Below are 16,352 nucleotides of genomic sequence, written 5' to 3' on the forward strand. Positions count from 1 at the left end.
GTGGATTTCGACATGCTGTACATATTAGCGAGATCGGGTCACACGAACACCACTCTCATATTTCCGCACAATTTCTTTCTTCGTTTCGATTGTGATCGCTTTCTTTACCTTCGTTACCTTCTCTTCCTTCCTTAGCAATTATCAAAATAAATTATATAAATCACTGCACTGACCAAAATTACGTTCACAAACACATGTATCTGGGCTCCGACTGACACTTACGAACGCTCTCGGCTGTTTGTTTACAATCGTGCAAGCGGATACATGTGACCGCATTTGGGTCGTAACGCAAGACATTGGTCGTAAATCAAAACAAAAATTTTGGTCGTAAATCAAGTTGTTCGCATGTCAGGCCGGTCGTATATCAAGGGTCGACTGTACATTTTTGTGTTCTTTATTCACAATGTATATATGCAAATATCCATTTAAACAAAGACGACAAAATAATACAAACAGTGCATGATGTATTAACATTTTAAATACAAATAGTATATACTAAAAAACAAAACCTTTGGCAAAATGCAAAATTTTGGCCTTTAGTAACGTCACGTGTCTTAGTCCGGTTTACTGATTCGCAGTTGTATTTATCCTTTCATTTCACCTGGGACGTTTATTTAAAGTTGAATAAAAAGTGTTAACTGCCTTATGTCGAGGCCACTCATAATAGGAACAAGCATGAGTTCAGCCGACATAGGCCTAAATGACATTAAAAGTGTCCCGTCCGCTCAGTCGTCTGATAAGAAGTGCACCTTGTACTCCATTATACAGCCGTTATCCCAGGTGTACAAGCGGTGATCCTTGGGATTGTAAGACAGCATGGCCAAAACACCATTCGGCGACCTTAAATCAAAACTGGCGTTCAGGTGCTTCCCTTTCAGCAGATCGAACGCAAACGTGACTTTGAGGTCCTTTGTGTCTGTCACGTACAGCACTCCACATGCAATGAAAGCATTTCCGGCTTTGGATCTCGGGTAGGTAGTGTTCACGTGATGAGTGACTGAGAAGGTCTTCTCATCCAGCTGGGCCACCATGACATTTTCATCGAGGCTGGAAGCGTAGATGATCCACAAACCATTCTCGTCAGCTGCCAGATTGAAGTATGTCTTGGAATTGTGAAAGAGATAGTTGAGGTTGTTGTAGAATGCATCCTCAATCTTAATTGTCTTAAAAGAACCCGTGTTGATGTCATATCTAAAGGTAAAACATGGAAAATGCATCAATACAAATGAAAAAAAATGTTAAGACCTTAGAAGTGACATTACCATCTACAGCACATGGCATCCATCTTTAAATGTCTAGAACTTTCCTTACCTTATGGCCGGACTTGTCTGTTAGCTAACATCACCTTTGTTAACCAAGAGAGATCTTGTCTCCCAGAAAACACAGGACAACAAACATTTTGCTTCCTAAAAACTTTTTAGTGATTCTGATACACATCTTCAAGCTAAACCCAAATCTAATTTCAGCTTGGCTGTATCATGTAGGAATTTAACGTTTATTGAATTTAGTGTGTTTACTCACTTAATGATGCCGACATACTGCATTAGTTCAGTTGAAGCTAAACGTGTCCAGTCCGTGCACTAACCTAAACTGTTGGGGTTCAGGGAGAGAGCAAAAGATACTAAAGACTCGATGCTGAGAGAAAATAAAAAAGCTAAGATTGCTGTTAACCATTCAGGAGCTCAGGAGCACAAGATAACTGAAGCTTAATAATTAATTTTCATGTTGTATTGAGTGCTATGACAGTGCCAACGGACAGACACACGTAGACCACCACAGCTATTGAGCTCCACATGTTTGAATAGTGCCTCTGTCTGCTACAATATCTTTTTCATTTTAACTATTGTATCACTATATGACATAACAGCAAACAGAGTTTAGATAAGTGTGGTGGTCTATGGATATACAATGTTTTAAAACTCGGCATCTATTTTGTCAGGGCATGTTTTCATTTCCAAGGAGACAGTCATGTTACCTTCGTTTCTTTATTCATCTAGACGTGAAGTCAGAAAAGGGTTGCTGTGCAGTCTTGTTTTGCTTCTACTGGTGTCGCTCAACAGATTTGTTGATTCGGGTGTCTAGAGTACTGAAATCTGCATCTTCCGTGGCTCTTTGTTATCAGCTTTCTTAACGAGTGGTCCTTTAGACGGAGAGCGATACACCATTTACTTCAAATGCATATTTTGCAGTTCATATTTTTATAATTATGGCTGCTGAATCTTTCAAGCCTACATCAACTCCTGCATTATCATCATAACACTGAACAACAGAGAGCACACACAGCACCGGCGACAACACATTGTTCACGTTTACCACTCGTCCATTGTTGCCTTTGTGTAACCTGATGTTACAGAAAAGTTTATCCCTTGCATCAGGCTATGTTAATTTTTAAAACATGCATCATGCTCTCTGCACATGTGACACACACTTATATGTCTAATAAAGTTTTTTAGGAGACTATTCAACTTTTCATCATAATCAGAAGCTGGCTGTCTGTCAGATCTCTGTAGCTCAAAATCTCTGCCAATACTTTCAGCTTACAGAATTTTTAGTTAAAACAATTTATTACAAGTATATATACACTGCCTGGCCAAAAAAAAAGGTGCCACCTGGATTTAACTAAGCAAATAGGTACGAGCCTCCTATTGGATAATTACTGCATGGGTGATTATCTTTGAGCTGGCAACAAGTTATTTAACCCCAACTGGTGCAAAGAGTTGCTTCTCATTTCTTAAACAACCATGTCGAAAGACACATCTCGTGGTTGTGGAAAATATGTTAGTCTGTTTGAGAAGGGTCAAATCCTTGGCATGCATCAAGCAGAGAAAACATCTAAGGAGATTGCAGAAACTACTAAGAACTGTCCAATGCATTATTAAAAACTGGAAGGATAGTGGGGACCCATCGTCTTCGAGGAAGAAATGTGGCCAGAAAAAAATCCTGAATGATCGTGATCACCGATCACTTAAACGTTTGGTGAAATCAAATCGAAGAAAAACAACAGTAGAACTCGGGTCTATGTTTAATAGTGAAAGTAAGAGCATTTCCACACGCACAGTGCGAAGGGAACTCAAGGGACTGGGACTGAACAGCTGTGTAGCCGTAAGAAAACCACTAATCAGTGAGGCAAACCGGAAAAAAAGGCTTCAATTTGCTAGGGAGCATAAAGATTGGACTCTGGAGCAATGGAAGTGGGTCCTGTGGTCTGATGAGTCCAGATTTATCCTGTTCCAGAGTGATGGGCGCCTCAGGGTAAGAAGAGAGGCAGATGAAGTGATGCACCCATCATGCAAGATCTTGGTGAAAAATGAATGCAACACTGGATGGAACCAAATCTTGTGACATTGCAGAAGCTTATCGAAACAATGCCACGGCGAATGCGTGCCGTAATCAAAGCTAATGGCAGTCCAACGAAATATTAAGAGTGTGTGACCTTTTTTTTTTGGTGGCAACTTTTTTTTTGGCCAGGCAGTATAGTATACTTATATACAATATATATATATATATATATATATATATATATATATATACACACACAAGGTGAGACACAAAAATAACCGGATTGGTAAAAAAAAAAAAATATTGCTGAATTACAGCATTCTAAACATTGTCACCTTCTATATACTCCCCCTCCTGATCTCCACACCGCTCCATACGTATCTTCCATTGATTGAAACAGTCCTGGAAGTCTTTTTGCTTGAGGCTCTTCAACAGGCTTGCCATTTCTGTCTTCACTTCATCCATTGAAGAAAAATGCATTCCCTTCAGGTCACTTTTGATTTTCAGGAACAAGTAAAAATCACAGGGAGCTAAATCGGGTGAATAGGGAGGATGATCGAGGACAGGAATGTTTTTATCAGTCAAAAACTGTTTTATAGAAAAAGGGAAAATTGGCGAGAAATTTGATGTCGATTCGCCGTTCGATTTTTTTCACCCAACATTATAACGGCAACTCATGTAGCAATTGTTGTACAAATACTGACGGGGCTATTCACAGGATATACCTAGCAGTTTGAGAGGGCGTGTAGGAGGGGATATAGTTCTATGATTCATGTTCAGCCGACCTTCCGATGGTTTTCCAGGAAAGCCCCAAGCCCAGTCCGGTTATTTTTGTGTCTCACCTCGTATAACAGAATGAATTATTAAACACAAGGAAAAGGACTGAATGTAATTCAAGGATTAACTAAATGTCTGTTAAAGCTGAAAGCTCAAGAGGCCTCTGCCTCATCTTATAGAAGTGACCAATGTAATTTTCCAAGGTTAGAATGAGGTAAATGAGTAGTGAACACCCCTCCAGAAAGCGGGGATGAATTGATGGGGAAGACCATGTACCCCTCCTATGAAGCATTTCTAAGATCAATATGACAATCTTCCAGACACCCCTCTTAACAAAATGGCATTCCGAGTAATGGGGGAGTCGACAGGAGTCAGAAATTACTGGTGACGTTAGTTGATTGGAGGAAGTGATAAGATTCTGCCTTTTATCAGATGACGTGATGCGTTAGATGAGGTACTGGGAATTAGAGGAAAGGATAAAAATGGATGAATTGTTTAATTGATTGCATCACTCCATGGACAGAGACATTTATGCATACCTCTGTGCAAATAAAGAAATGTTCTGCATTCTCCTCTGGGCTCTGTGACTTACTTCTTTCAAGATGGAGGAAATCTTTTTCCACGACAGGTTCCGCCTTCATGAGGCATTGGGTTGGTTTAGAAAGTGACACTCAGTGAGCCGTCTAGTTGTTCGCACCCACTTTTCACTTTATGGTCGTCTTCAGATGTATAGATTACACATCGTCTGGCTTCAGTGACACCAAGAACTACCAGAACACACGGCTGGCAGCGCAACTAAATATCTGCGTATGATAGGAAGTGGGCCAGGTGGGTTTTATTTTCTTTCTCTACAGGTCTTTATTTATATATTAAATGACTGGCAGATGCCTGTTGGAATTATTGCATGAAAACGCTTCCATAGAGGAAGTAAACGGCTTTTTTTCTTCTGTGAATGTCATGAATTTCAATAAAAATGAAATGCGATTTATTTTTCAATAGAAGTGAAATGCAGTTTATTTTGTGTTTGTTTTCCCCTGCCATTTTTTGCCCATCACGACTTGGCACCAATGGGCACACATCAAATAGACCCCCATGTTAAACAATCCGCATACAATCTTCTCAATCACACGGCTTCACTCTGCACCATCCTGACGGGTTTGGTAAGCACTTACTTTGCAATTTTATATGAGCCGGCAATGTGATAGTACAGAGATCCATTGTGGACGACGTGGCCACAGCCTTGAAAGAAAGCTTTCTGTAGATCAATTACTTTAAAACTGCCATTTTGGAATGAAAGCAGGTTCGGATATTCTTTCAGTGTTCGACCTAAGAAATTATGAGGAAAAAAAATAAATAAAGTAAAAACAGCTAAGCGACTAGCCACACAGTCAGACACATTTTACGAGGGACGTTTAAAAAGTTTCTGCACTTTTATATTTTCGTTGGAAACGTTGAAGCTGGGAGGAGTAGTAATTGGGCATTAAAAAGTTGCTATGATCCTAGGAAAATTGCATCGCAAAGGATGGTGACTATATAGAAAAGTGATATAATTTCTTTAAAAAAATGCAGAAACTTTTTGAACGTCCCTCGTATTTAGGGATTGCATCCAACAAAAAGTTAAACATAAAAAAACTAAAAAAAAAATTAATTAAATACCTGAAAAGTGTTCTGCAACCCAAATCGTTTCATCATCCCGTAACGTGTCCTGCATCCACGTCCCAAAAGTGTTTCCTGCTTTGGTGACATTCACCGGCGTACTCACAGCTTTAATGATGCATTCTGTTCAAAAGAAAATTGTGGCTCAGGTCTCGTTCAGAGTATGCAGATGAAGATGCTAAAGCGTTTAAAATACTAAATTGTGGTGTACCTGCTTTTTTCAGGGCCGCCTGCTTTGTTTTCTCGGCTGTTTTACCAGACAGCGTATCGTCGTTTGGCACTGCGTGAGTCAAGCCTGTTCCATAAAGCACACAACAAACAGGACTTGCATTAGAGTAAAGTGGAGGGTGTGCCTCCCTGAACAAATATTTGAAAATATTCCAAAAAGTCCTGTTTTCACTTTGTAGCAGCACTACAGATTAATGGACTCCATTTCCCAGCTGCCCAGAGGGTATTGCCCTGATTGGACGTCTGCAACGGGCACAGGGGCTGCTAGGGACAAGAAGGGTCAGCGGGAAATTTAAAAGGGAGCCAGCTAAGCAGCAAAGACCCCGTCGGCTGTGTTTGTGTTCACGCGTTTGTCTCGTTAGTGGAGTATCGTGTATACCCTGGATCGTGAACCTGTAAGGATGCATTAACGGTCCCATGCCTACCTCTCGTGTGAGTAGTGTTGGATTGGTCATCGTGCTTCATCAGAGGGAGTGCCCCCCAAATCTCATCACCCCTCACTGCATCAGGAGTACCCGTAGGACTGTTTATTACATTACTTACAGAAAGCTGTTCCCAGGATCCTCATCTTTTACTCCATACCACGTCTTATGTTCCTGCTGCATTGGGTCTTTGTGAAGAACTTGGTCGTGAGTGTTTATTCAGTGTGTCTTAGTATTTGTCATCGCCATAGGGGAAGGGGAGGGTTACCTGTTGTCATTCAATAGATCGCATAGTTATATATTTGATTTGCTGTTAATTAGTGTCTCGGTGTGTGAGTGGTGCAAGTCGGGCCAACACTGGTGGTGCATTCCTAGAATCCCCACCATAGTCGACAGTGTGAATCTGAGCGACATCGCACCACAACAACTTTGTCATTCCAGAGTGTTGAGTGTTGCTTGATGAGGGGGAAAAATGAATTGAAATGATTGTAGCACAAGGTGACAACAGAACAAAATGTGAAGAAAGTAAAGGGCCAGAAGACTTGTGAAGGCACCCTAGGCATCTCCTAAATGACCAAACGTAAATTTACGACGCGCACAAAGCAGGGAGAAAAATGTCATCCGAAGAGTTGTGCCACTAGAGCAGAGTGTGGTCCAGAAAAATTGATTTATCACATACAATATTCATGTAGCACAGTATGCAGTGAAATGCAACTCCTATGCCTGTGCCTTGAAATGAATATGAAGAGATAATAACAATACCTGACATCATAAATTCAAAAACTGGGAATAGAATTATAAATATGTAATAAATAATAATAATAAATAGATGACTTACTGTATATACTCGAATATAAGCCAAACACAAAATGTGCTGAAAAACATCACCCTCAGCTTATATTCGAGTCAGGTCCCGCTGCGAGCGAGAGAGAGAGAGACAGACAGACACGCAGAGAGACAGACAGGCAGACACACACACACACACACACACACACACACGCACGCACGCACACACTGCGCGAGAGAGACACACGCAGAGAGAGAGAGAGAGACACACACACAGAGAGAGAGACAGACACACACACAGAGAGAGAGACAGACACACACACAGAGAGAGAGACAGACACACACACGCAGAGACAGACACACACACGCAGAGAGAGACAGACACACACACAGAGAGACAGACAGGCAGACACACACACACACACACACGCACGCACACACTGCGCGAGAGAGACACACGCAGAGAGAGAGAGAGAGACACACACACAGAGAGAGAGAGAGACACACACACAGAGAGAGAGACAGACACACACACGCAGAGAGAGACAGACACACACACGCAGAGAGAGACAGACACACACACGCAGAGAGAGACAGACACACACACAGAGAGACACACAGACACGCAGAGAGAGAGAGAGACACGCAGAGAGAGACAGACACACACACGCTGCGCAAGAGAGACAGCGAGTGAGAGAGAGAGAGAGGGCTGGCTGCATAAGGCAGAGAAGGCATTTAAAGAATGCACTGGTCTTGTTTTTAAAGATTTAAATTAATGTATGGTAATTTTATTGGTATTTATTTTGATTATTGAAACTTACCTGTAGCTGCTGCATTTCCCACCCTAGGCTTATACTCGAGTCAATAAGATTTTCCAGTTTTTGTAGGTAAAATTAGGTACCTCAGCTTATATTCGGGCCGGCTTATACTCGAGTATATACGGTAAATGACATAATGTAAGAGAGTTAACAATAAGGCATCACATAGTTCAACACGAGTTAACTCATTCAAAATGTAGTTGGACTGTGGACAGAAGTACCTCCTTTGTCTCTGTGAACTGCATAGACTTTAATAATATGAGTAATACATTTTATTTATGTAGCGCCTTTTCCATGCTCAAGGCGTATAGGTGGTTAGCATTCACCTAATGCTAATAACAGAGAAGAGGCCATTGTTGGGATGTCACGGTTAATTTTCCTTGTTCTGATTTGACAGCGCTTTTAAATTAAGCCATCTATTTAGTTATTATTATTATTATGATCTGAGAAGTGTTGTCACTAATATCAATGTGTATAGCGCCTTTCGCAAAGCACATCCTGAAGAGAGAGAGAGAGAGAGAGAGGTTAGGAGCGCCCGCTGATACAGCGCATTCCTGCACCCACTACATGACAAACCAGTTTAGGATCCCAGATTAGGACCCGAGTGCAGCCAATTCGACGGGTGACACCTCAGCACCACACTCGTTCAGATGGAGTGGAACCAGTGTGAGTTTTTTTATGGTGGCTCCTGCCACCAACCCCCAAGTTTTCCCGTCATACCCAGGACGGACCAATTGTTCAAGGGTCCAATGAAGTAGAGTCACTTTTGGCGTTTACGGAATTCGAACCGGCAACCGTCCAATTACCAGTGCAAATCCCTAGCCTCAGAGCCACCACTCCACCACATCATGAAGCAATTGCCAATATTTATGACATGAGATACAAGAAACAACATTCTATTTATGGTTTCATTTTGAGATGCGATTGCATGTAATGAGTGAAGCGCCTATTGCGAAGGCCCACTGACTTAAGCCCCTGATCTCTGGCACCCAGCACATGATCTTCAGTCCCAGATATATATACGAACAGTCCTCATCATTTTGCCCATCGTGTACCATTCACATTCCCGTTATCCAGTAACTCTGTTTCTTATCACGTTCTTACTTACAGTATTTATATAATGTTTTAAATAATGTTGATGGATGGATGGGGAAATTATTTCAGCTGTTTTTCTCCTTTCATGCTATAATAGTGACAGTGAGTTTACACTAGTTGTGAATTGGATGCCATATAGCGCCCTACCTGGCACAGACTCACATGTGTAAAAACACAACAAGACTTTATTTTCCTTCAGCTGGAGGGCACGTCTTCCCCGTAAACCCTCCAGCCACAACACAGTCCCAAGCACAGTTAAACACAAACCACAACCCTTCTTCTGGCACCACCACCACTCCTCCTCCTCCTCCCAGGCAACCTCGTCCTCTTCCTCCCAAATCTGGCCACTGAGTGGTGGTGGCTGGCCCCTTTTATAGCCCACCCGGAAGTGTTCCAGGTGCCTGACCACCTGGTTCCAATTGCACTTCCGGGTGGGGCTGAAGATTTGTCCAGCTGGGCTGTAGAATCCATGCAGCACCCCCTGGCGGCCACCCCAGAACCCAGCTGGGCTGTGGAGAACTCCATCTCCCATGAAGCCCTGCGAGAAACTGAGGCACCATCGTCGGCCAGGGAGGCTGCCACCAAGTGTCCCGGGGGAGGTACTGAGATGCCCATGGTTGCTGCCCCAGTACATACAGTGCATCCAGAAAGTATTCACAGCGCATCACTTTTTCCACATTTTGTTATGTTACAGCCTTATTCCAAAATGGATTAAATTCATTTTTTTCCTCAGAATTCTGCACACAACACCCCATAATGACAATGTGAAAAAAGTTTACTTGAGGTTTTTGCAAATTTATTAAAAATAAAAAAAACTGAGAAATCCCATGTCCATAAGTATTCACAGCCTTTGCTCAATACTTTGTCGATGCACCTTTGGCAGCAATTCCAGCCTCAAGTCTTTTTGAATATGATGCCACAAGCTTGGCACACCTATCCTTGGCCAGTTTCGCCCATTCCTCTTTGCAGCACCTCTCAAGCTCCATCAGGTTGGATGGGAAGCGTCGGTGCACAGCCATTTTAAGATCTCTCCAGAGATGTTCAATCGGATTCAAGTCTGGGCTCTGGCTGGGCCACTCAAGGACATTCACAGAGTTGTCCTGAAGCCACTCCTTTGATATCTTGGCTGTGTGCTTAGGGTCGTTGTCCTGCTGAAAGATGAACCGTCGCCCCAGTCTGAGGTCAAGAGCGCTCTGGAGCAGGTTTTCATCCAGGATGTCTCTGTACATTGCTGCAGTCATCTTTCCCTTTATCCTGACTAGTCTCCCAGTTCCTGCTGCTGAAAGCATCCCCACAGCATGATGCTGCCACCACCATGCTTCACTGTAGGGTTGGTGCCAAGTTTCCTCCAAACGTGACACCTGGCATTCACACCAAGGAGTTCAATCTTTGTCTCATCAGACCAGAGAATTTTCTTTCTCATGGTCTGAGAGTCCTTCAGGTGCCTTTTATCAAACTCCAGGCGGGCTGCCATGTGCCTTTTACTAAGGAGTGGCTTCCGTCTGGTCACTCTACCATACAGGCCTGATTGGTGGATTGCTGCAGAGATGGTTGTCCTTCTGGAAGGTTCTCCTCTATCCACAGAGGACCTCTGGAGCTCTGACAGAGTGACCATTGGGTTCTTGGTCACCTCCCTGACTAAGGCCCTTCTCCCCCGATCGCTCAGTTTAGATGGCTGGCCAGCTCTAGGAAGAGTCCTGGTGGTTTCGAACTTCTTCCACTTACGGATGATGGAGGCCACTGTGCTCATTGGGACCTTCAAAGCAGCAGAAATTTTTCTGTAACCTTCCCCAGATTTGTGCCTCGAGACAATCCTGTCTCGGAGGTCTACAGACAATTCCTTTGACTTCATGCTTGGTTTGTGCTCTGACATGAACTGTCAACTGTGGGACCTTCTATAGACAGGTGTGTGCCTTTCCAAATCATGTCCAGTCAACTGAATTTATCACAGGTGGACTCCAATGAAGCTGCAGAAACATCTCAAGGATGATCAGGGGAAACAGGATGCACCTGAGCTCAATTTCGAGCTTCACGGCAAAGGCTGTGAATACTTATGTACATGTGCTTTCTCAATTTTTTTATTTTTATTAAATTTGCAAAAATCTCAAGTAAAACTTTTTCACGTTGTCATTATGGGCTGTTGTGTGTAGAGTTCTGAGGAAAAAAATGAATTGAATCCATTTTGGAATAAGGCTGTAACATAACAAAATGTGGAAAAAGTGATGCGCTGTGAATACTTTCCAGATGCACTGTATGTAGAAGGGGTGTCCTTGCTGGGCATGGGACCCGGCCGCCCGCCACATAGTATTGGTCATTTTGTATTAAATGTGATTTTCCATTTGCTCTAATGGGTGCACTTTCAAAAATGTTCTGTTTAAGAAAATTGAACAACAATTAGTCACAGACCCTCCAGCACTAACACACGTCAGTCGACGCCATTTTCACATCACTTGAATTGCAGTCTGCTGTGCATGAAAGCCGTTGAGCCACCACAAGCCTCGCTGAGCTCCATTGTGAAGTGCAGCTGAAAAGCGACTTTGTAATGTCGTCTACTAACAAGTGCAATTGCATTCTATTACCGCTGTTACTTTTGAATTTGACTCATTTTTACAAAAATATTTACTAATGAAAATGTCATAACTGACATTTGGATGAAGTAAATAAAAAACGCGAACTGCTCCAACTTTCATATCAGTCGCTGAACGCACTTGAAAGTTACGCCATGCCGACGTTGTCTTAACGTGTTCATTTTTGTGTTATTGCAACACTGCTTCCTAAGACACAACTCTTTCTCCCCACGTACCTGCATTATTCTTCTGTCCTCTGACCCTCTGACGTCTTGCTCCTGGAGGCCCAGGTGGTCCAATTGGTCCTGGGGGCCCAGCAGGTCCTGGTGGTCCAGGTGGTCCTGCAGGTCCTTGAGAACCTTCAATAAGAAGAAGAAACACGACAACAAATTTTAGGAAACACGTAACTGGATAATGTCAGGTGCTCAGAGAGTATTAATGTTCCAAAAGTGCTGGGAAATTTTAACAATCGGTATAAGCAACGTTTTCTGGATAAAAATGTCAAATTGATTTCACTTTAAGACAGTCTGGTAGTCATTTACCAGGTTGGAGAGCGTAAGAAGGACCCCTCTAAAATTGGGAAAACCTGAAAATTGACTTCTTATCTGTCCTGGGGGAGGACAACTTATTAAAAACCGTGGTGGAAACCTGCAGCGATCTGCTCCACATGCATCAACTACCTCACGGAGTACTCCACGATGCCAAAGGCCTCAAAGTGTACAACGAAACCAATAATTGAATGGAGTTCTTCTACCTAAGCAAAGATCTTTGCAATTGAGGAAGTCTGCTGGCGAAGCAAATTCAAGAGAGAATCAAAGAAGCCGACCCTTCTCAAAATCCTCTGGCAACGAGACTTCAGTGGATGCTACCTGTTCATCTAAAGACTGGTTTATATTTACCTCGTGAAGCCCACATGCAGATCGCACCTCAAGGAGCACGCCCGGTGAGAAAACACGAAAATGCATTTTACATGTTGTGGCCTGTTGCGATCGACATGTCGATAGTCTCCTAGTCAGTAGGTGGCAGTGTTTGGTAATTGTCACATAGTGATGTGAGACTCGACTGGCACAAGAAGAGCTCTGCCTGCTATTATGGACTTTAAGAAGACGAACAGGAGAGAAAGTGAAGTAGTGACCAAAAGCGGAGAAGGACGGGCGAGCAAAATATTTATTGTGAGTGGCAGCCCTACAGACCTCTTTAAACAGAAGAAGCCCCTAAAAATATACTTCTTATCTGTCCTGGGGGGGAGGACGAGTTACTAAAAAACAGTGAGTGGAAACGTGCAGCGATTTGCGCCACACACGTCAACCACCTCACAGAGCACTCCAGCACTGTCTTCCTTGTGTTTTAATGACCTGTTGTGTCCTATTCAGTACTTCATTCGTCATTCTAGAACCCACCCTTGAAATTCACTATTTTGGAAACGCGGGTCCCGTACCAGAGAGTTAGAAAAATGTCCATGTGTAGCATGCGGCGAAAACACCACGTGAGCAGGGTGTGTTTGTGTGTGTTGTGATAAGGCGCTATATAGCGCCCGACCAGGCACAGACTGACGCAGAGGCACATGCTGAAATCAAAGAGTTTTTTATTTTCTCTTCAGCCGTGGGGCACGTCTTCCCCGTGTCCCACAGTCCCAAAACACTTTAGTCACAGACCACACTCTTCCTCTGGCACCACCAACACTCCTTCCAGGTAACCTCGTCCTCTTCCTCCCGATTCTGGCCCTGATTGGTGGTTGCTGGCTCCTTTTATGGCCCTCCCAGAAGTTCTCCTGGGCTTAACGATCTCTGCCATGCCCCCTGGTGGCCACCCCAGGTCCCCACAGGGTTGGAGAGAACTCCATCTCCCATGGAACCCTGCGGGAAACTGAGGCATCATCGTCAGCCAGGGAGGCTGCCACCAAGCATCCCAGGGAGGAGGTACTGAGGAGTCCTTGGTGGCTCCCCCGGAACATACTGGATTTTTCACTCCTTAAGACACACCTGACCATAAGACACAGCTAGATTTAGAGGAGGTACAGAAGAAAAAAAATATTCTAAACCAAATGGTGTACTAATATATTTAATAAAATATAGCAGAATGATATTTCAACCAGTCGGCAAACATCCGCCACGGTGCCGCCTTCAGTCGCGAAAAGCAGATCATAGAATGTTACATAGTTTACTACTTTGATCTCCAGGCTCTCAAATAAACAAACCACACGCCGTGGCACAACGTAAAGGGGCTTCACCTCTGACGCTGATGTCTGAGGTTCGATCCCGGAGAAGGGTGCAGTGGAGTGTGTACACCATGATGAGCCCAAATAAGGGTGAAACATGTGTCGCGTACTCTGCATTATTTAACAGTAAACTATGTAACACAATATATATATATATATATATATATATATATATATACACATACAGTTAGGTCCATAAATATTTGGACAGAGACAACTTTTTTCTAATTTTGGTTCTGTACATTACCACAATGAATTTTAAATGAAACAACTCAGATGCAGTTGAAGTGCAGACTTTCAGCTTTAATTCAGTGGGGTGAACAAAACGATTGCATAAAAATGTGAGGCAACTAAAGTATTTTTAACACAATCCCTTCATTTCAGGGCCTCAAAAGTAATTGGACAATTGACTCAAAGGCTATTTCATGGGCAGGTGTGGGCAAGTCCGTCGTTACGTCATTATCAATTAAGCAGATAAAAGGCCTGGAGTTGATTTGAGGTGTGGTGCTTGCATGTGGAAGATTTTGCTGTGAACAGACAACATGCGGTGAAAGGAGCTCTCCATGCAGGTGAAAGAAGCCATCCTTAAGCTGCGAAAACAGAAAAAACCCATCGGAGAAATTGCTACAATATTACAAGTGGCAAAATCTACAGTTTGGTACATCCTGAGAAAGAAAGCAAGCACCAGTGAAGTCAGCAACGCAAAAAGACCTGGACGTCCACGGAAGACAACAGTGGTGGATGATCACAGAATCATTTCCATGGTGAAGAGAAACCCCTTCACAACAGCCAAACAAGTGAACAACACTCTCCAGGGGGTCAGCGTATCGATATCCAAGTCTACCATAAAGAGAAGACTGCATGAAAGTAAATACAGAGGGTGCAATGCAAGGTGTAAGCCACTCATAAGCCTCAAGAATAGAAAGGCTAGATTAGACTTTGCAAAAGAACATCTAAAAAAGCCAGCACAGTTCTGGAAGAACATTCTTTGGACAGATGAAACCAAGATCAACCTCTACCAGAATGATGGCAAGAAAAAAGTATGGAGAAGGTGTGGAACAGCTCATTATCCAAAGCATAGCACATCATCTGTAAAACACGGTGGAGGGAGGCAGTGTGATGGCTTGGGCGTGCATGGCTGCCAGTGGCACTGGGACACTCGTGTTTATTGATGATGTGACACAGGACAGAAGCAGCCGAATGAATTCTGAGGTGTTCAGAGACATACTGTCTGCTCAAATCCAGCTAAATGCAGTCAAATTGATTCATGATACAGATGGACAATGACCCAAAATGTACAGCCAAAGCAACCCAGGAGTTTATTAAAGCAAAGAAGTGGAAAATTCTTGAATGGCCAAGTCAGTCACCTGATCTTAACCCAATTGAGCAGGCATTTCACTTGTTGAAGACTAAACTTCAGACAGAAAGGCCCACAAACAAACAGCAACTGAAAGCCGCTGCAGTAAAGGCCTGGCAGAGCATTAAAAAGGAGGAAACCCAACATCTGGTGATGTCCAGGAGTTCAAGACTTCAGGCTGTCATTGCCAGCAAAGGGTTTTCAACCAAGTATTAGAAATGAACATTTGATTTCCAGTTATTTAATTTGTCCAATTACTTTTGAGCCCCTGAAATGAAGGGATTGTGTTATAAAAATGCTTTAGTTGTCTCGCATTTTTATGCAATTGTTTTGTTCACCAAACTGAATTAAAGCTGAAAGTCTGCACTTCAACTGCATCAGAGTTGTTTAATTTAAAATTCATTGTGGTAATGTACAGAACCAAAATTAGAAAAAAGTTGTCTCTGTCCAGATATTTATGGACCTAACTGTATGTGTATGTATATATATATTGTGTTACATAGTTTACTGTCAAATAATGCAGAGTACGCGACACGTTTCGCCCTTATTTAGGCTCATCAGACATACACACTCCACTGCACCCTTCTCCGGGATCGAACCTCGGACGTCAGCGTCAGAGGTGAAGCCCCTTTACGTTGTGCCACGACGTGTGGTTTGTTTATTTGACAGCCTGGAGATCGAAGTAGTAAACTATGTAACATTCTATGATCTGCTTCTTGCAACTGAAGAGGGCACCGTGGCAGATGTTAGCCAACTTGCAGACCAACCACATGCGTTACCTGGTAGGTAACCACCCATACAATCAGATTGTGTTTCAGACTACGAATGCTATGAATATATTTATATATATAATATATCCAGTATGTCACTTTTGGTACCATGATTCTCTCGTCTGATTATTTCCGATAAGTGTATACGGCTGCAGTATGTCTCGTATTCAATGAAGAACACAATCCCAGGGAGCAGCGCCCCTGCTGGTCGTGTCAAGTATAAACTGAGCTTTAATCCGCACTTGTGATGACCCAAATTGTGTATCAAAGCAGCAGCTAACCAACACAGTGGGGGTGTGGGTTACAACCAAATTGACAAAAAGCCTTCAAGCCCCCCTACCACAATTCAAACACCCCAGAGAAGCCCAAAAGTTCTTCT

General features: G+C 43.0%; 1 protein-coding gene across 1 annotated transcript in view; it reads right to left on the reverse strand.

The window, feature by feature from the left end:
* Window positions 1-378: 378 nt before the first annotated feature.
* Window positions 379-16,352, reverse strand: part of gldn (gliomedin) — a 36,560-nt gene continuing 20,586 nt past the window's right edge. Inside the window, exons 6-9 of the mRNA XM_051920741.1 lie at window positions 11,865-11,987; window positions 5,713-5,835; window positions 5,229-5,382; window positions 379-1,191 (exon numbers count right to left, since the gene is read on the reverse strand). Coding sequence (XP_051776701.1) covers window positions 726-1,191; window positions 5,229-5,382; window positions 5,713-5,835; window positions 11,865-11,987 — 866 coding nt within the window. The 3' untranslated portion in view covers window positions 379-725. The remainder of the gene's footprint in view (window positions 1,192-5,228; window positions 5,383-5,712; window positions 5,836-11,864; window positions 11,988-16,352) is intronic.

Source organism: Erpetoichthys calabaricus, chromosome 17, assembly GCF_900747795.2.
Source record: "Erpetoichthys calabaricus chromosome 17, fErpCal1.3, whole genome shotgun sequence".
NCBI lineage: Eukaryota > Metazoa > Chordata > Cladistia > Polypteriformes > Polypteridae > Erpetoichthys > Erpetoichthys calabaricus.